A 20,786-nucleotide genomic window follows, 5' to 3' on the forward strand; every position below is an offset into this window, starting at 1 on the left:
CATAATATCGTTACTTAGTTTTATAATAAGTTTGTTACTTAGTTTTATCATGTAAGCTTGATTCATCATGACCCTGTTAAAACTGAAAGATGAGTAAATTCAAAGAACTGCTATCAGGCTGCACCTGTTCTGACTTAAGTGTCTAAGGATTTCCAGGAGGTTGAATTCATTTACAAAAATACACCGTAATTGTTGTAGTGTACATTTTCATAGGCAGTAGATTTACAAATGTCCTCGTATATTCAGTTATCTGATGCACTGTTGGCCGTTCTTGTAGTGTTAGGGAATACATATTTAACCATTGTTGTATATGTTTTGGTTTTAATTATTGGATACATGTCCTTGTATACCCTCTTAATAGATCTAATTACCCAATACCTTTTAGGTATGTTGAATATTCATGCATGTTAATTTGTGAGTATAAGCTTATTTTAATATTTGTTATATTTTCTTTTCTCTTACCCAGATTACTGAGTGCGTCCTGTTCTGTGGAGCTATACATATGCAGACTCATAGGGTTTTCATCAGAGAAGATCATGTCATACTCCATATCCTTCCGGCCGCTCTGATTTGTCAGTACAGATCATAAATATTTGATTTTATTTTATTTTATTCAGCAAATTATCATGCTTCATCCACATACAAAAAATTGCACATATAGAGAAACATTTAAAATACAAGATGGGAATATACTTAACTGCATCAAAAAGAAAATAACATGCCAAGAATAACCCTTTAGGCTAAAAGCTTATTTCCAAAGGGGTCCTTATAACCATAAAAATACAAAAGATAAGAAATATACTATTAAAACATCTAAAACATGCATACAAACACCGTAAAAAAAAATATAATATCAATATCCAGTTTGATCAAGGTTAGGAACTGTTCATACTGTCAGTACAAGTGTTTTGGAGCATTGTATGGGAGGACAGTATAAACTGATATTAGAATTGGAAAATTATCCCAACTCTATGTGGACAAAGTTGTGGTGTTTACATCTATTCTTATGTTAATGCTGTAAGTGAACCTATTGTTCTATGATACTACCCTACACTGTAACTGCCTAGCTACCTATTATTCTATGACTCTACATTACCTACCTCACCCCACCTCTCCCCCCCCCCCCCTTTCCAACCCATCAATTCCTTTTTTATTAGATTTTTCATCAGATCATTATCGATAATAACACAGAATCGTAGAACATGAATGATCCAACTTGGAGAGTAGTTTTACTTTTGCCAATGTCTAAATACAAACTAACATTGCTGGACTGCTGCTGTAGATTCATGTCAGAAATATAACCTTTCAGTTTTTTTAAAAGTGCTGGTATTTTCCCTTTCACATATGTTTATCTTTAAACTTCTAATAGTACCATCATATTTCTTGCCTATCCATGCAGTGGTTTCAAAGATATTTGCTGATTTAAATTGTAAAATGGCTCCCAAGCTTTCATTATTGAATTAAACACTTTCATAGCTTGTATAAAAGTTAAATAGCCCAACATTTCTAGCCAAGCATACCGTTATTAGGATAAGTACAGCATTTCAAGATGATACTGCATGGTTAAAAATAGAGTGGTCATCTACTTTGTATACCTTTATTGACCCAGGATATTAAACAGAGAATACTTTATCTGGTTTCACATTGCAAAATTCTATACAAAATGGGCAAAATGCTATGCAAAACAGGCAAAATTCTATGCAAAATGGCAAGATGCTATACAAAATGACAAGATGCTATGCAAAATGGGCAAACTTCTATGCAGAATGGGCAAGTTTCTATGCAGAATTCTATGAAAATGGGCAAAATTCTATGCAAATTGGGCAACATTCTATGCAAAATGGCAAGATGCTATGCAAAATGGGCAAAATTCTATGCAAAATGGGCAAAATTGATTGCAAAATGGGCAAAATTCTATGCAGAATGGGCAATTTGCTATATATACAAATGTAAAGATGTATAGCAGTTTTTGTACACAGGAACCATAGTATTGAATAAGAGACAAAGTTTGCAGCTATCAGAACTACTATTCAAATTTAGACATTAAATTATAATTTATTGATAATCTATTGTTTACTAGCAGGTTGTTACTTGATATTCCTATTTTAAAGACAATGTTTTAATTTTTTTTATTTGTTAGCTTCCTTGACTATCATCTCTGCCAAGGCCGTTGCTGGTATGATCGCACTGAGTATGGACGGAAACTCACAACTACAGTATCCAATGTTTTATTTCATGTTACTCATTCTGGTCTTCACAGGCGTCATTCAAATCAAGTGAGTTGCTTTTAAACTGCCTTGGCTGCTTGTAGGTCAACAAATTCACCCCAATTAGGGATGCTAATATTTGCTAAAACTCTTCGAAACTGTTTTCTGTCATTTCTGAACGTTTCTTATTGTTCCCAGGCATGTCAGAGTTTTATAGATTTAAAAAAAATGGAATTATAGCTGAGTATTAATGAGATTATACATTGATACATTGATTATAGCTGAACAAGAGTGACCATTATTTAAATTTCTAGCATATTTGAGGGCAAATACTAATCACCTTTAAGATATGAATATGCAGGTGTCTTTTGATTAAAAATATGCATCAGTTTATTGTTGTTTCATGTGGTTTAATACTTCTGTGGTTGAAGACCTATCGGGAATCCTGGGAAGGTTTCTAACTTGAATCTTCCCAATTTTCCACTGAAGAAAAAACAAGCCTTCTTTGAAGGAAACTGGGTCCCTCTGAAGGTGAAGATGATATTAGGTTACATTGAAGATGTTGGATGGTTGTGTGATGAAGGAGTTATCAGTATTCCAGCAGTTTGTTGTGTTTTATTTAAGCATCTCCAAAGAAACATAAATATGCATTGCTTTCTTTATACCAAGACATTAAGTCAAATACATTTTCTTTTTTGAACACCTATTAACACATAATCTCTCTCTAAGGCTTGCTGAAACTTTTCAGATCTAGACCTAGTATTAATTAATAAAATTTCCTCATCTGCTTCGTCTTTACCTCAAGAAGATGGAATAAGATGAGAATTCTCAAGCTCTGATCTCCCAACCATCATTTTCTCATTCTTTTTAATCTCTTTGACATCTTTGAAGAATATTCTAATTAGATTACAGTTGTTTATCAAACTTAGAAGAGGATTAGAAAAGAGATGTAGAAAGTTAATTTTCAGTTTCTCTCATAACCTTTTTCTTCTCCCTTTTCATTCTTCTCCTCTAGGTTTGTCACCTCAGCAATGAAAGACTTTGATTCCACTGTGGTTGTTCCTACTTATTTTGTTTTCTTCACACTCAGTGCAATATTAGCTGGTGAGTACCACAGGTTTCATATATTTTACAAAGGTGTCCTTGTGTTCAGCATGGATTGTTTGTTGATTCTGAAACAGCATCCTATTGTTTTCATCATTTATAGCTTCTTCTTTCTGTGAATGTTTTCATTCAGTCTGATAGTAGCCAGATAGTACAGTATGTGTAGAAGTCTATAGTGTGTCAACAATAATTACAATCCAATGAATATTTAGGTAACCAGTAAATTAGTCGTCCAACTATCCAGATTCTATCTTGCAGATATCCATAGGATATGTTCGTGTTTGTGAAGCATATTTGCCACGGATAGTAGTCAGGTAGTACGAGCAGTATCCATTATATTGAAGTCGTGTAGTGTTTCAACAATAATTACATTCCAGTCAATATTCAGGTGAACCAGTAAATTAGTCACTCAACTATCCAGATTCTGGTTTGCAATAAACTCAGGAAGATATGTTTTTGTTGCCATGGAAATGAAATCTTTCGTTCATGGAAATGACATTTATTAGACTTATCTTGTAAAGGACAGTGGATCAACGACAGTGGATCATCTTTGACATTTATTCTCTCCTTCTCTTTGCATATTTGTAGGTGTTTTCTTTTATGCTGAATTTTATGGGCTCTCCTTTGTGCAACTAATCATGTTCTGTTTCGGGTAAGTGCTTTGTCTCTAAGATGATAACGAGGATGAAGTGGAAGACGGCCATTTTATTGCTCCACCTTTTGAACAACTTTGTTCAATGTGTTAGTTTGTCATGTGATGGAACATGTTGTTTTTCAAAACTGTTTTGCCACCCCGCTGATTTTATTGTCCCTATTTGTCCTCCCAACGCTACTGTCCATCTTGTTTTTGTGTTGCGTCTTACAGAGGTCATCTGCTCTGCTTTCTTGTCTCTCAACAAAAGAAATGGATATAAATATTAAGCAAATGTAGAACATTTAATGATGATAAGAGGACTGTATGAGGATAATAAAGCTTTTGAAATTGTAATTATTCATTAATTAGATACAATTGTACTATAGTCTTCATTAAGTTTACAATATCTAATTCTCCAGATGTTAAATATAGTTTTCGAAACCTTGTTTACCAAGTGTGGTTTTCAAAGTTTCATATTTATTCAGAGAAGTGTTTTCTCCTTTGATTGCTTGATGAATTGGTTTATTGACTAGTTGATTGATTGATTTGATTGATTGACTAGTTATGGACCATTTAATGGCTTGATCTATTGGTAAATTGACTAATTGATGGCTTCATCAGTTGGTTTATTGACTAGTTAATTGATTGATTGGTTTATTGACTAATTGATTGCTTATTTGACTAGTATAATGGCTTGATCAATTGGTTTTTGACTAGTTACTGTAATTGATTGATTGATTGGTTTATTGACTAGTTGATTGGTTTATTGGTTAGTTGATTGCTTCTTTTTCTTCAGCTGCTTCTGTTCCTTTCACAGAGTGTATCTCTTGAGCAGATGATTTATTGATTGATTAATTGATTGATTTTTTTACTTCAGCTGCTTCTGTTCCTTCCTTGGAGTGTATCTCATCACGCAAGGCAGAAATAAAACAGACGAAAAGGAAGAAGAGTTTAATCTTCCGTCACAAATCAACTCTGAGCTCTGTAAGAAATATGTGTCATGTACTTGAACGTTTTTGAAAATAGCAAAGAAAAGTTCTAGCAAGTAATGTCGAAGCAATGTCTTCAGATTAGCCTTGTTTCAAATCCAAAACCAAGCCAAACTTTTGTTTTCTACCTAGTCAGTTTTGAAGTAATTATACATATTTGAAAGTGTTTATCTAGATGATTTAATTTAGAACAAACACAAGAAGTTATGTATTGGTATATGTCAGAATATTTTGTGTCAATAGAATAAAAAGTTTAAAATATATTTGATACAGTTTTGTCATTAATGGACATATATTTATCTTTACACAGTATACCTTTAATAGTACCATCATATTTCTTGCCTGATACAGCCATGCAGTGGAGAGGCATGGGAGCCTGTTGAATGTTGGGTCATGTTAGACAAAGTACTTTGGGGTCAATGAAGGAGGCACTGCAAGCCAAGATATTATTTGTGCAGGCTTGTATAATTAGAGAAACAGCCTTGCACAGGGGTAGAAGATGGCAATGGGTGGGGTCAAGGGTCAAATGGGCATGTAGCCTGTCAGTGTGTGTCTCAGAAATGACCCTAGGGTGCCCAAGTTGCTAAATAAAATATTTCATCTTGCTAAAGTATGTTTTCTTTGCCTCCATACTGCTTCAATTGTAAAACTGTTTCTCTGGTGTAACATTTCATTTCTGTATTTTCCAGCGGCTCTTTGTCCCTTCCCTTACACTGTTCAGATGGTCCAGCCAGCTGGTGAAGCAGAGAGGAAGGACGGAGTAGAGGATGGTGCAGCAGGGACAGAACAGGGAGGAGCAGAGGCGGTACAGCCAGAAAAAATGGATGCAGTAGATTCTGAGGTCAAGCAGGTCAGCAAAACTTTTAACTTCTAAAGCCAATCACTTTCAAAATTCAGTCAGAATGCATCTGTAAATTGCAAATAATTGTTGTTAGTTAAAATGTTCTGATATTTTATTTATTTTATTTATTTCTATTTTTTATTTTTTTATTTATTTTTTTTTATTTATTCTGATATTTGATAAAGTTATGCTGAGACTTATAACATATTTTGGCCTTGTAGAATTCAATACCTCTGGACAATGTCATCGTTCTCCTTGTAGGGAATGATTAGTAAACAGTGTGAGATGTTAAGAGAGTCTTTAAAGTGTCACAGATATCTCTCTAAATCAAACGTGTAAAGAGCAAGTTTACTGTCTGCCTGACCTCACATTTCCACATTGCATTCTGAACAGACCCTATGTGGTAATTTCAGTCATTAAGAAACAAAGACTATAGCAGTGATTGTTAGCAAAGATTATGTGTGATGTTGTAGACTGGACTGCAGTTACACTGTTATAGCAAATACACATATATGAGAATGTGACAAAGGAAACTTGAGATGTCATTTGAATAAAACATATTGCTGGCAACAATGGATTGTGAGATTCTGTTGCTTTGCTGAGACAATACTGACAATCTTTTACCAATGTAAATTTATGTCCGTACTTATTGGGAGTGTATATGAAATAAAAAGACCAATATCAACATAAGAAATGAAAAGTCATGAAAGTTTTTAGCTAGGTAACCCATTCCTTTTTCAGTTTTAAACTAGCCACCCTCAAAGCATTTATCATGTCTGAAGACAGGTCTATTGTCTGAGGAAAGATCTATTGTATGACAACAGGTCTATTGTCTGAGGATATATCTATTGTCTTAGGAGAGGTCTGAGGACAGGTCAATTGTCTTAGAACAGGTCTATTGTATGAGGATATCTCTATTGTCTAAGGCCAGGTCAAAGGTCAGGTCTATTATCTGAGAACACATCAAATGTTCTGATATTCCGATATTTTTATTTATTTTATATATATATATTTATATATTTATTTATATATATTTATCTATATTTATTCCGATATTTTATAAAGTTATGCTGAGATGTATAACATAGTTTTGGCCTTGTAGAATTCAAAACCTCTGGACAATTTCCTCATTGTCTAGGACTGGTGTATCGTCTGAGAACAGGTGTATTGTTTAATTTAGTCCTCCTCAGTATCTGAGAAGAAGTTGGGATGGTGAGAACTTACAACAAAGTAATCAATCTTCCGTTTGAAGTGCAGATGACCTTAAATAATGTACCTGTGTGTTTATCCTTTCAGAGTCCAGATAACCCAGAATCATGGTTGTTCAGCTCAGATACAAATCAGTTGGATTCTCAGAAACTTGTCAGCGACAAGACAAACACGCAAGAAAGTACTAGAGGACAGGAAACAACTGGGAATAACTAACCATCAACTAATTCAGTTTGGAAATTTATTAATTCATATTCAGAGATTAATTTAAAAGGTTTAGCAGAAAGTATTCAGAAGAGATTAATATAATAGAAATAAAAGTTTTCCTTATGAGTTTGCTTGGCTCCCTTTTAGGGACGTGGACACCCACCAAGCAGCATTCCAAGATTAAAATATTGCAAAAAGAAAGAACTATGTATGGCACCTCTTTCCTAAGAGTAGCTTTTGTGCTTCTTCCACATTTTTAGATTTGTCCAGACATCATTCCATGTAGCCTGATAAGATCAAGTTGTATTCTCATTGTATCTATGCTTTCTCCTTAACAGAAGAAAACTTTAGAGGGAACATTTATTTTTAGCCCCTGAAAAGGGAACCTTAACCTGGCTACCCTGGTTTAACTTGCATACAATTTCTTCCTGCCATCTTGCAGATATTGCTAGTTCAAATTGCCACGTTTCGTACCAAACGAAAGGAAATCCACAGCATGCTGTTGTGATTTCATAAATTCACATTAACAAAACCTGTTGATTACCGTTATCATTCTCACTGTTTGTTTTATTTGTTAACTGGTTTTATAAAGCTTATACTATGTCAACCAACTCATTTGTGATTCTTTTCTGAAATATGAGTAGAAAATTTAATTCAAAGTTTGAAGGAGACAAAGTTGTAGTTAACCTACCACTTCTATGCTTCAAGTTCCCATCAGAAGTAAAACAAATTAACTTCAAATATCCCCAAAGTGGCATGGTAGGATTTGAATAAACATACATTGTCAGGATGCTAAATGATATTTCTGTTTACATGTCAACAATGACCTTACTTACTTCTGAGGTATCCTTCCTAATCGAAGAAATATTGAAACAGTAAAAGCGTGTAGTCGTATATATTTTCATAGCATAAAGATTTCAAACCCCTAAACTGCTCAATTTGGGGATGTTTTAACTTGAGGAGTATTCCAGTCAACTGTACAAAATTGTGAACTTGATTTACTTTTGTGGGGAAAAAAATGGATTTGTGAAATTGTTTAAATGTGCATCATCTAGTGCAAAATTGTTACATAATTGTTATGTTTTTTCCTTATTTTTAAATAGATATATGAAATAAAAATAATAAGCTTTGATTCAGAACACCATAATGCTTACAGCATTCATGTTTATGCAAATGTCAACATAGCAATTTTATTCTTGTATATCTCCTATTTATTTATTTGTGGTGTAGAAAATTATCTGTTTATTATTTTTAGTAGCATACATATGTTTCAAGTTTTGCATGAAATGTTTGTCTCTATGATTTTTAATATGAAGTATAGTTGTAAGATTATTAAAAAAAGGGGTTTAAATGAAACCGAGCAATGTATTAAACAGTCTGTAAACTGACTTAATTATAAGATTAAATACTAGTTCAGGAATGGTTATGCAAATTGGTATAAAAAAGTTTGGGTATTGACATAATTCAAAAATCTTTGATTAACTAAGAGTTGCATCAGAAACATGTTTGATTTGCCTTTTTGCCTATTTTCAAGAGTTTTATGGGAGATATTTTTGGCAGTCAGTATCACCAGTTGCAGCATTAGGTAGAACAGTAGGTTAAAATCAACACAAGGCTACTTTATTAACATCGAGAAAAGAATATGTCGCCCTTTCTGTTGATTGAAGCAGTTTTTATTTGTTGTTTGTTTTCATAACTGATGAAATATAACAATATATCTTTTTGTACTCTTTTGACTGTTGATAGATATTATAGTGTTCATTTTTTCTGTCTTCTATTGTTATATACTTTAATATTAGAATTTCATATATTCATTTATGAATTTCATGTTTTGTATTGTTTTTAGTTGAGGCTGTTGGTAAGAGTTATTCATATGTAGTATTCCCTCAGTTGAGATCATTAACCCCAGTCATAACCATTCCTATTGTTTAGTCATTAGTAACTGTTGATAATCTTCCAGTGGTCACCATGGTGATGGCCCATGACCTACAGTAACACAGTACTTTAGAGTTGTAAAATTTTTAAGCTACATCAGTGTGCAATGTTCTGAAAGTTCTTTCAACTCACCTGTTTAGAGAAATTTTAATATATAAAATTTTACAGACATAATTAATAAGATGGTATAATTAAATTAAAAATAAATATGTAACTTAAAAACATGTTATGATGTTACAACATGAATAGATCTATCAGATGAATATTACCAGTAACCTTTCTGAGTTCAAAGGGCAAATGAAACTAGGATCAGAATTTATATCACTCATAGTCATGTGATCACCATTCAGTTTTATTTTATTTTTTTTGCCTTTCTTTCTTCCATTAGCTTATCCATCATGTGTTCATTTTTTTCAGCCAAGTAAATCAGATATCTGACTTCAATGGTTTTGTTATTTTCAGGTCTATTCTTATTTTACTCATTGGTTGGTTACCAAGTTATTTCTGGTGAAGGGCCATTGATTGACTTTATCACACATGTTATCAAGATTAATTAATCTTGTTGTGATATATTTATTTCCTTGATCATTTCATCACTGTGTAATAAGGGATTCCAAACATGAGGACATGTCTCATATAGCCTTACACCCCTTGAATATTTTCCCTTACCCCTAATGATCCCCATTACAACAACTCAGAAGAAGTGACCTCACCATGTGTGTTGTTTCATCAATTCTTGATTGTATATCGCTTTGCAGAACTATCCACGTGATGTGTTTATAAAATAATTAGTGCTTTTGTTATGAATGTCGCTTTACAAACAGTCAAGTGTTTATGTGACTACATAGTAATAGAAGTTCAACTTTATTTTAAACAAAGCATGTTTGGTAAGCTTTTCTGAAAGACACAACCCATGTTCTGACATGATAGTTGTTAAACATTGTATTTTTATTCTGATAAAGTTTCACTGCATTTCTGTCATCAATTCTTTGGAACAATTACATAAACAGCTCTCATTTTAATGCATGCTCTGATGTACTTAATGGTGTTTTGACAATAAATGTGAGAAAGCTTCCTTCATATGGTTCTTCATATTTTCTTTATAATTGATTATCGAATCTCTGATCTTTTCTGGTTCTCACATAATGCTTGGACACATTTAGGTCACTTGCTCTACATTAGTCAGATAGTTATTTGTAAATTTGAGCAAATTATATGGCACGGAATGACAAAGCCAATTGGCTTTGTGGTTGATTTATCAGATATAAATACAGAACCATCCAACAATATAGTTTACGACATGATACCAAAATGAAAAAGAATAATGAAAGCTGGTTTCAGTTTGATAAAGTTTCTATTTTGGTTTTTCTTGAGAGCAGAACAATTTCATGATTTTGTAGCTAATATTTTGCATTGCTGTTTTGCTAGATGGAAAGTCAGTGATCCTTATTAATATCCATGCAAGAGTTTCAAATTCCTAAATATAGTTATGTCACTCTTAGACTGTATACAATTAGTCTGGATAGCAAAACACAGTTAAATAGTTGGCATAGAATATAAAGAAACTGGCAACACCAAAACTTTCAGGGAGGCAGTTTGGTAAGAAAAGAACTTTAGAATACACCAGTCTAGTATGATACATAATTATGACTATTTCTTCTCACATTGCTTTATTGGGTAAAAAAGAACTTCAGAGGTAAGTGTTATACTTAAATAGTTTGCATGGTATTTGCTATAGAACAGGTGTATCCACAGATGAATCTTGCATTTCCTACTCTTGCATCCCCTCTCCTCCTACCATACTCTTGCATCCCCTCCACACTCTCATTTTCTCTGCTCTAACACCCACATTAATGTTAATATCATTTTTTCCTACCATGTCACCTTGGTTTATAGTACTATAGAGAGAGTGTTGGCTATTTAGTTTATAACTTTAATAGCAAATACAGACGGTTGAAAATATTAGAGAGATGCTCTTAATTGTGAGATTCAAAATCCTTTCCGATTCCACTTTCCTGATGAGAATAAAACTCCACATTGAAAAATATCTTTATAATTGAATGTAACAATAAATGATAACCATTGTATTAAACATCTCTGTCTTGAATTTGTGAACTGCATAACAAAACAATCATAGCAAAACGAAATAACATGCTTAACAGTCATTTTGAGTAAAGTAATGCCCACTCACTGAGTTGACCTGACCAGGTCAAAGTGACCATATCAGTAATCTGGAGAACGCATTTAAAGCCAGCTCATGTGAATAAATCCTTCTCTCCTTTTATAAAACTTCTCTCAGATCCTTCTCCCATACCCTTGAAGATGTCATCTGCGAGAGATGCTCATAATTCTGATCTCTTCTTGGTCATTGAAGTTACTGAGAAGTAGCACCCCATTAAAATTCTTTTCACTGTTCCTTCTTCAGTTAACACTTATCAAGATGTCTCAGGATTTGACTTCATTCTTGTCAATATTTCCTGCCTCTCTTCTGCAGAGGGGAGTGCTGGAGAGATACCTTGATGTCGACGTTCCCTTTGGATTTTACTCTTGAAAGCAAATTGAGAAAAAAAATGAGTTCTCCTCTGACAAGAAGTGTACAACTATAATTGTGATATTCATCGTAAGCAACAACAACAAATACCTCCCTGTGACTGCAACAGGAAAGAGAGGACAGCATGCAAGTTTTGTTACAAAAGACTCCAGTCCACAAGGAAGAAAATGTCTAGACAAGTTGATTATTATTTTCTTATCAATGTGTTCAACATCTAACCTGGCTGTAAAAGTTGATTCTGTTAATATACAGTAGGCCTGTATTATGAATGGCTACAGTAGGAATATTTATATTGTGTTGCTCTGGTCTCTAAACAGCGACACTGGTCGTGTAACAAGGTCTCATATAAAATTGACTAAAATTTAGGAACTCTTATTTATTTAGTTATGTAAAATACTCCAACCACTGACAATTTATGTTATTTCAGTCCACGAATGTTCTGTATTAAACTAGAAAATGATCACATCACATGTACGTATTTTCAGATATCAATTCTCAACGCTGAGCCCAATATTGGCAAACTTTAAAGCTTACTGTACCTCAATCTATCACCAATGCATAGAATGTTTCACTTCCAGTAACTTTCAAAATGTAATCTTTAGCCTGTCTTCAGAATCAACTCACCCAAAACTTTTGGCAATTCCTGTAATTGGCAAAGGTACCTTCACACCTCTTCCTGTCAAAGTTGTGTTTATGTAGACACTGGTAAGATGCATCGGCCTCCTGTGATTGAAATATATAAACTCAGATGTATTTGAGGTATGCAGCTGTATTCTGCCAAGGGACGAAATAACTGGGTTCGCATAGCAATTTGCTACCCAAGAATTGCCAGTTGCTAATCAATATTACTTTTGATTAGCAAAAGATGCAGTACCTGCTAATGCTAATTGCTATTTCCAAGAATTGTCGAGCAATTATTGCTAATCAATTCTCTAAAACTATTTCGTCCCTTGTCTGCATAGTTTAATTACCAAGTTCCAATAGGGCACTAGGCTACCCTTCTCTGTGCAAGCAGAGTGTAGAAATGAAATAAGCCTATATCACCACAGTCACATATAAGAAGGAGAAAGTTAGTAGCTCACTGTAAACATTCACACAAAATCCTTTCTTTAGAGAGTTGTGTAAGAAGTGGCTTGTAAATAGTCTAGTGTGCATTTGGGATTGAGATTTCTGTTCATTTTATTTTCATTTTTTTTTTCATTTTAAAATGGAACATTTTGTGAATGTTGTGGCTATTCGCACGAACGTAATCGTGCGAAAAACATTGACTATTAGCACGCATGTAACTTGACCAATGAGCGCTTGTGGTTGATGTATCCAATGAACTGTACTGATATGTGCTGGCCGGGAGAGATGAACAGGAAATCGATGGACATGCAATAACACAGCAGTGCAGGACAATGGAACAGGAATTTGATAACTATGGGGATTTCCAGGGTTATGTTCAAAGGATATGGATACTTTTTCAATTTTTGTAATAAAGGATTCCAAAACCGTTGAAGCAGCAAACAAGCGACTAGATGAATTAAATTCATCATATTCCTTATGCATTTTAAGAAAGTTTTGCAACAAATCTTTTCTGAAATATTCCAACAAAATCTTTAATTATTTCTCTGAATTTTCCCAGAATTGATCACATCTTTGATTTCTCTCATATTTTACAGATTTTGAAAAAGATAACCTTTTTTTTGAGAATCAGCAAATTTTCATCGACCAAAATCTTCAGGGGGGGACGAAGGGGGGGGGGGAAATCGACCGTGCACACCCAACACTGTGGTTGGGGCCATGGTTTACCTTCCCAGCCTACTCAGTGCTTTTCTAATCACTACAAGCTAACATGCCTACTTATACCACATACACGTTCGTGCGAATAACAATCCTTACTGGCACGCCTTCGTGTGTAAAGTCACTGTCTATAAGCACGAGCATGTTCGTGTGAATATCGATGCTTATTGGTACGTCAACGTAACAATAACGGTTGTTATTGGCACGTGCACGTGCCAATAGACACGACCTTTTGTGAAAGTGCATGCACTGTTTTCCAAGATTAAGAGTGTACCAAATTTGGTAAACTTTAGGTTATAGACCTAACATAGGCTAGATAATACTGTTTGACCTTTCATCGTCCTTTGCTGCAATTATTTAGAGCTAACAACAGTTACAGTAGATTCTAGACGAAGGGATTTCACATTGAATTTCTGTTCGTCTTCATTATAGGTCAGTATGGCAGTCCTGGTAGGCCTACATAATTACCATTTTACATGGATTATTATCTGTATCTGTCCATCTCTTGAGCTTTGTCGGCGGGTTAGAAGGCTTCGGAGGGGCATTCTCATCCTTTCTGAACAATGACATTTTCAAGCAGAGAATTATTTTTCATTTGTTCAGATTGACTCGAAGACTTGACCTTCGAAGCAGTGCTGGTATTGGATAACCGTCTTCGCATTTCGTGTAACTAGTTCAGCTACTACCAATAAGTTGCAAGTGGCTGCAGAGCATTGTTATAACTTCTATTCTTTGGATACTCCAACATAAATGCGTCCATGGTAACGTGACAAAATGGCAGCCTCCTGCAAGTCGATACGAAACGGAGTGCTCGAACTCTTAAACATTGAGAAAGTAGCTGTAAATAATAAGGTAGAATAAATTTTAAAATATCAGATTAGAGAGCCACACTAGGCTAGGACTAAAATAGCTTAAACATGTTTCTTTGGCGTTATGCATTTGTGATAGCCTATGGATTAACAAGAACCATTCCTTTCAAAATCAGAATATATATAGGCTAGGCCTAGGCCACCTACTGTACATGTAGGCTAGGGCGGGCCTATATCATATGGTTGGCCATAGCCTGGATATCCCATTAACTCCTATGAGCTAGAAGTGACACTCCAGTAATTCTTTGACTGGCCTAATGGCCATATAAAACTTCTGTATGAGAATGTTGAGTCCTGGCACCTTTTTAAATGATTGTCCTTTCACCAAATCTATATCCAGATTATTATCGAGTCTAAGTAAGGGCTATGCCCTACAATGTAGGCCAACACTGAACTTTGTTTACCTTAGATGTGTACCTAAAGTCATAACAGTGGACCATAACCTGTTTCCTAAATATACTCTAATGAAATTCATGAATGTTACAATTATTTTCTAAAAAAGGGAAAAGTTTCAGTTCATAATACTGTATGTCATTTTCACTAACCTGTAACAAGTATTTCCAGATTTTTCAAAGGAATCAGAACAAAATATTTGAGTAATGGTTTTTTTCCTCATCAGTCAGTAATTACGTCATATTTGTTCTGATATGGCATATAATTTAAGCAGAATCTCTCAACAGCTCTTTGGAATTTCATGTAGGATATGATGGATATCAGAATCTACAGTAGGATGGTGACTTCGAAGTTCGGCCACTTAAGACTTAAAACACCCCAAAACTAAATCTTCTGGTATAAATCATTTGAAAATATACTTCATATGGTGGGAGAATTTTGTTATAGTACGATACACGGCAAACTTTCTTTCCTGCAAACTGTTTTCACGTTGTTTTCCAAGAAGATTCTTCGTGATTGTGGAACTGGTATTTCTTGCTAGAGTATTGCGAAGTTCGGACATGCAACCCACAGTGTGGCGCTGGTAAAAATTGGTGGCGCTGTTGCTCTTTCAGTAATTATAACAGACTTCATAGATCTTCGTCATTTTATTGACAAATATGGAAGTAATTTCTTGCACACGGGTCATTTTGGAGAGAAAATAACTGTAGCTTCGTACTTTTTGGTGAAATTTGGCTCTTCCTGTAGGTTTTCATGGTGAAAATCGTGTATTTCTTAGGGTGCCCGAACTTTGCAGTATGGCGAACTTCGCAATACTGACTATACTTCTACCAGAATTGGTCTTCAAACTATCATACCTAGACTGCTTTATTTTGATACTGAAACTTGCAAGACAAAATTAAAACCACTTGTGAAATTTGTTCTGACTTTTCAGAAGTTGCCATAATATTAAAGGTCTTTATTAGTGCCACCAAATATGATGGAAAGTTTGGAAACACCGATAATCGTTACCCATGCTCAAATTTCAACAAGCATTTTACCGTCAATCTGAATTAAGCCAGGTACCCAAACTGAAACATGTACTCTTCTACTTTAACAATCCTTAATGAATACTTTGGGGAATCAGAATCTTCAGGAAAATACTTTAAAAACTTCAAGCAACTTTTAGTCAGCTAATATTTGGAGCCAACATTGATGACCTTTGATAATCAGGTATATAATGCTAATAATTAACAAAATATAGCCTAGTTCAAAATGATGTCATGTCTTCTAACATATAATATGTTCTTGATTTTGTAACTAGAAAGAAGAAGGGAAAGCGTATCTTGCAGAATGCCTAGGGTGGGATAAAGATAAACTAGAGGATGACGGATACCTGCGGGATACAATCAAGCTTGACTATTGTTATGAAGTTATAGACTTTTGTTCAAAGAAGGGGTTTCCTTGGCATCAAATCAAGAAGATTCTCCAGTTGGCAGAGCAATTTATGGAACAGGCCACTGGTAATTATAATATAATAAGTTCACAAATTATACTTATTTTATCATTTATATTTAAATATTTAATATCTTATAAAGAAAAATTTATGTAATAATATATAATTATTTAATAATTTATTTTACAATATATGCTATAATTTATATTATAATTTTATAATATATACTCAGTTTTATACCCAGTTGTATAATGCTCTTAATATTGCAATTAGCTGATTTGTAAATTCTATACCAAGAGTTTTCTGACATGGGGGTGGGAGAATTGAGTAGGGATGCACCGGATCCAAATTTTTGGATCCGGCCGGAACCGGATTTTGCCGGATAGTACATGAAATCCGGCCGGATTTTATCCAGCCGGAACCGGATTTTTTCATTACACAAAAGAAAATCATTAATAAGAAGTAGAAGTATGAAACAAGGAGCAAATCTTAGGTGAGGTATATGCATATTATAAAGAAGGTGAAATTAAGACCCCATTTATGAGATTAAATATGACTTGAAGTGGTGTAATCTACATTCTTTAATAAAATAACTACAATATAATTGTTGACAAGCTTGATACAGTATGTAAATTTGTTTGCTGGAAAAATACTGCATACTACCTATGAAGTTTGTTTTTAAACGGGAAGCTACATTTCACAAATCTCATACTTTATACTGAATAAAAAGATTATTTAATTGTTGTAGTAACACTACTATTGTTGTAGTAACACTACTAGTGTTAGCTCAGTGGTTAACGCCGGTGCCTTTCAATCATAAGGTCCCCGGTTCGAGTCACTCCCAGATTAATGTATGTCGTCCAGTTACAAAGTTGTTGACAATTAACAATTCATAATCATGGACGTTAAAGATGAATGTAAGAGACTGACTTCGTTCAGCTTGCGGCCTTGATAAGCCAATGAGGCTTCTTCACGAGTTCCTGCTTGCAGGAGGATCTAATATATACATACATACTATCAGGATTTAGAATTGTCTTATATTATTCATTATTTGGTAACAAATTTTTACACTACAATATTATCTGTAAAAAGAAAGAAAAAGCATTGCATCTTTCCAGAAGTGGAAGAAACTTCTTATCTATCTTTTATCTATCCTTTAAAATGGAATTGAATGTTCATTAGAACACTTAATGATTTAGGTTTTTCATGAACTTTTAGGAACTTTCATGGTGACAAGAGATATCTCTTTCTGTGAGAAAATTAGATACTGTTTTTTCTGTGACTGGCACCCCATTTGGTGGAAACTTTTCTAGTCCATTGCTTCATCTATTTATAAAAGTGCCAAGATTACAATTTGCATATTGCCATGACCACAAACAATGAGTAACAATTGACAGCTTTCTAGACAGGAAATGGACTGTAGTGGTCCACAAAAAGATCCATTGTTTTGACTTCTTAAGGTCCTAATGCACATGTTTGGATTTTGGACATTTCATTTCATGCAAGTGTTTCTCTCTGACCATATTTAAGAGATTGTTTCACACATAAAAATTCAGAGAAAACATGAATGCCAACAAAAATGGGAAAGTAAAGATTCAATGGAACAGTATTTTGACTGATAAGTATATGAATGGTCTATTTTTTAACTGCACAATATTAAACTGATGAAGGCTGCAAGAAATGATTTCACTGCAAACTGTATTTGTTGTATATAGCTTCATATTATTACAGTAGTTGTATTATTTTGGTTGATCTTTAGAAACAGTGGGTCAGACCATTGAGAAAATTAAATTAAACATGTTAAACCTAATTTTTCCTTACTTTGAATGTTTTTATTAATTTTTGGAAATAGGTTACATTGATTTAAGTTAATACCAACACTATTTAAGGAATAATTCAGGCCAGATTTTGAAAAAGATCCGGGCAGATTTTGAAAAATATCCGGCCGGATTTTGAAAAATATCCGGCCGGAACCGGATAATTGCTCACTATCCGGCCGGATAGTCCGGCCGGACCGGATATCCGGTGCATCCCTAGAATTGAGCAGGTAGTATTAGGGAGGTTTTATTCCTTTCTCCCAGTATCTTGTCCCCACCCCATCCCCCCACCTCCCTTCTTCGTCTTCTGGAATATCAGCTGTTCGCAGTCGTGCATGGAGCTATTGATGAGGATATCCATGTAAACTTGCACTGTGTTTTATCTAGATTATGCCATTGCTATGTTCAGTGCTCTATCAACTAATCATGAGGTTCAGTAAATTTTAGCCATTTAATTTGTTCTATTTTCAAAGCTACAGTAGACTATGCCAACTGACTTCTCAGTATTCTATTTAACTTATTATATTTTTTTTAACTATAAGTATAGATATTAACTTCTTTTTTGTTCTTTTTTCATGTTTTGCTCCAAGGAGTAGCACTTCATGAAGCTATCCAAATCTATCAAGACCTTGCCATATCATACTCTGGAGAGATAAAGCCAGACATTTTACAGGCTTTCACCAGTTACATCTTTGCTACCTATTTCCATCACTTTCGTCTATATCAGTTAGTCCTGACTGAAGCTAGAGAAGAGTTTTTGATTGAAGCTGAGGCAGAAATTGAACCTCCGAGCAACATCTTACCACTTCATGTGAGTTCTTCTTATTTTTAAATATGAAGACTTGTCAAAATGACAATGTTAAGTTTAGCCAACTAACAACCACAATGAAAAGAATTTTGGATCAAGTATAATAATATTTCTCTTCTAATTATGTACCTTAGTACCAGGTATGATGCTATACTAGGTTGAACTATTTAGACTAACTGTGAATCAACTTGTGACGTTAGATGGTAAAGAGCTGAAGAGCTGCTGACTTGTATTTTGTCGTTAAAATAACTGTGTTACATCATGAACATACCATGGAGGAAAATCTTAATGGGTCCCTGCCAATGTACCCCTCTTGCATTGGTATCGGAAATATGGTTACCAAATGTATGTATGTATGTATGTATTTCAGATCCTCCTGCAAGCAGGAACTTGCGAAAAAGCCATCATTGGCTTATTAAAGCTGCAAGCTGACCGAAGTCAGTCTCTTACATTCATATTTATCGTCATTGTCAATTGTCAAAAAGTTTGTAACTGGACGACATACATTAATCTTGTAGTGAATCAAACTCAGGACCTTATGATTGAAAGGAACCGGTGTAAACCACTGAGCTACAGTAACACTCCTGACTGACCTACGTATACTTTTATTTGTTGGAAACAGTTCCTGACAAGAAAGCCATTTCGAGTTGTTTTGTCTAAGCTCTGTATGATATTTTAACAGGTAAAATGATGTTGTTTTTTTTTCTTTAATCATGCAGAATGCAAAACCAGAACATATCTATGAATATGATCAAAAGTTGGAAGCTATTGAGCAAGAAGAGAAGGCAAGGAAAGATGAACTAAAACGACAGAAAGACTCTTTATTGACCAACCAGCCTCAAGATAAAGTGAAGCTAGATTCGATGGACAACACGCCTGTTACAAGAGAGGTAATGCATCAACCAAATTATTACCTATTTTTACCCTTCATTATCTTTAAAGAAACAATGAACTAAACCATCAGTATTAACCTGTGATAGATCTGCCTATATTTATTTTCCTTCATGTCTTTTTTCTTTCCTGTTTTTGGGGATATATTTGTAATAAATACAACATTCAGTTAAGTTTAATGTTACTAAATATTATTCAAATTATGTTCCTGATTTGTTTTTACAACCACAGCTTTTGGAACAGATTATTCAAGAGGCTGCTAGAAATCAATGCGAAACTGTCGAAAAATTACTTCAAATTAAAGTCGAGGACAAGCATGAGGGCCTGAACTTTTATCTGGAGAAGACTTCCCTCCCAAGACCAGCAGAGCTCGGGGCACCTCCAAGAACAAAGCAAGCACAGAACCATTCAGCCAAGAGTAGGCTGAGTACAAAAACAAAGGCATCCATGAAATCAACTCAGTCAAAAACCAGCAAGAAAGGCACAACAAAGAAGTAAATTTAAACAAGTGGAGAAAGGGGAAGACAAGGCGATCCCTTCAATTTCATAGCCTGATGGGGGTGTGGGTTGGGGGTTGGGAGGAAATGATTTGGAATATTCAGCATTTCTACTATGGGTGTGCCATATTGGTCCTAACAGAGCCATAGATGCAGCTCTGGTTCCTTATGTGCGTGAACTATACTGTTTGCAGATCTCCAAAGGTTTTGTAAAGCGAGCTGTAACATATATCTCAATCTATGTGCCAGTTGTGGAAATACATTTCAAGAAATGCTTGTCTTCGATAACTAGTAAAGTCCTCAGTATATTCCATGTATGCATTTCAGAGACTTGGATACAATATTTTACTGAAACTCAAAGCTTAAAACTCAATTTAGCAGATGTGATTGGAAAAAACTCACAAGCTTTCTGATTGGTTGTTGACCAGACAGTGTATAAACTTGCCAAACGAACGCTGGGCAGCAACGTTTTATTGCTAAAATGTGCTAGTTAATAGTGGTAAAACACCAAATTTAGCTCAAGTGTGTCACACTATGTGTGAATGAGGAAATTTGCAGGTGCTTTGCCCAAAAGTGACCATTAGAGAAGGCTCCAAGGAATTATCAGAGACTGC

At 34.5% G+C, this 20,786-nt stretch overlaps 3 protein-coding genes across 4 annotated transcripts in view; 2 read left to right on the forward strand and 1 right to left on the reverse strand.

Annotated features, from left to right (window-relative positions):
• Positions 1–10,201, forward strand: part of LOC139974588 (NIPA-like protein 2) — a 27,458-nt gene extending 17,257 nt beyond the window's left edge. For both annotated transcript variants that reach the window (XM_071981834.1, XM_071981835.1), the window contains 7 exons: positions 467–572; positions 2,141–2,276; positions 3,223–3,311; positions 3,900–3,963; positions 4,823–4,929; positions 5,624–5,784; positions 7,072–10,201. In XM_071981834.1, coding sequence (XP_071837935.1) covers positions 467–572; positions 2,141–2,276; positions 3,223–3,311; positions 3,900–3,963; positions 4,823–4,929; positions 5,624–5,784; positions 7,072–7,200 — 792 coding nt within the window. In that variant the 3' untranslated portion in view covers positions 7,201–10,201. The remainder of the gene's footprint in view (positions 1–466; positions 573–2,140; positions 2,277–3,222; positions 3,312–3,899; positions 3,964–4,822; positions 4,930–5,623; positions 5,785–7,071) is intronic.
• On the reverse strand, positions 7,571–14,186 carry LOC139974592 (coiled-coil-helix-coiled-coil-helix domain-containing protein 7-like). Its single transcript, XM_071981839.1, has 3 exons — positions 13,931–14,186; positions 12,302–12,400; positions 7,571–11,672 (listed from the first exon to the last, which is right to left on the reverse strand). Exons 1-3 carry the CDS (start codon positions 14,030–14,032, stop codon positions 11,562–11,564), a joined length of 312 nt encoding a protein of 103 aa, XP_071837940.1. The 5' UTR covers positions 14,033–14,186; the 3' UTR covers positions 7,571–11,561.
• Positions 14,187–14,206: 20 nt separating this feature from the next.
• LOC139974589 (uncharacterized protein C8orf74 homolog) lies at positions 14,207–20,677 on the forward strand. Its single transcript, XM_071981836.1, has 5 exons — positions 14,207–14,314; positions 16,028–16,226; positions 18,567–18,787; positions 19,504–19,674; positions 19,907–20,677. Exons 1-5 carry the CDS (start codon positions 14,237–14,239, stop codon positions 20,171–20,173), a joined length of 936 nt encoding a protein of 311 aa, XP_071837937.1. The 5' UTR covers positions 14,207–14,236; the 3' UTR covers positions 20,174–20,677.
• Positions 20,678–20,786: the final 109 nt, after the last annotated feature.

Source organism: Apostichopus japonicus, chromosome 9 (assembly GCF_037975245.1).
Source record: "Apostichopus japonicus isolate 1M-3 chromosome 9, ASM3797524v1, whole genome shotgun sequence".
Taxonomy (NCBI): Eukaryota; Metazoa; Echinodermata; class Holothuroidea; order Aspidochirotida; family Stichopodidae; genus Apostichopus; species Apostichopus japonicus.

Excerpts from the sequence above, each read along its gene's own strand:
- LOC139974592 (XM_071981839.1), bottom strand. The coding sequence starts at position 14,032 with ATGTCATTGTTCAGAAAGGATGAGAATGCCCCTCCGAAGCCTTCTAAC. Across the intron at positions 12,401-13,930 it reads ATAATAATCCATGTAAAATG|GAGGCCGATGCATCTTACCA; the intron begins GTAATTATGTAG and ends TTTCAATCACAG. Across the intron at positions 11,673-12,301 it reads GGAATTGCCAAAAGTTTTGG|AGTAAAATCCAAAGGGAACG; the intron begins GTGAGTTGATTC and ends TTTGCTTTCAAG.
- LOC139974589 (XM_071981836.1), top strand. The coding sequence starts at position 14,237 with ATGGCAGCCTCCTGCAAGTCGATACGAAACGGAGTGCTCGAACTCTTA. Across the intron at positions 16,227-18,566 it reads ATTTATGGAACAGGCCACTG|GAGTAGCACTTCATGAAGCT; the intron begins GTAATTATAATA and ends TTTTGCTCCAAG. Across the intron at positions 19,675-19,906 it reads ACACGCCTGTTACAAGAGAG|CTTTTGGAACAGATTATTCA; the intron begins GTAATGCATCAA and ends TTACAACCACAG.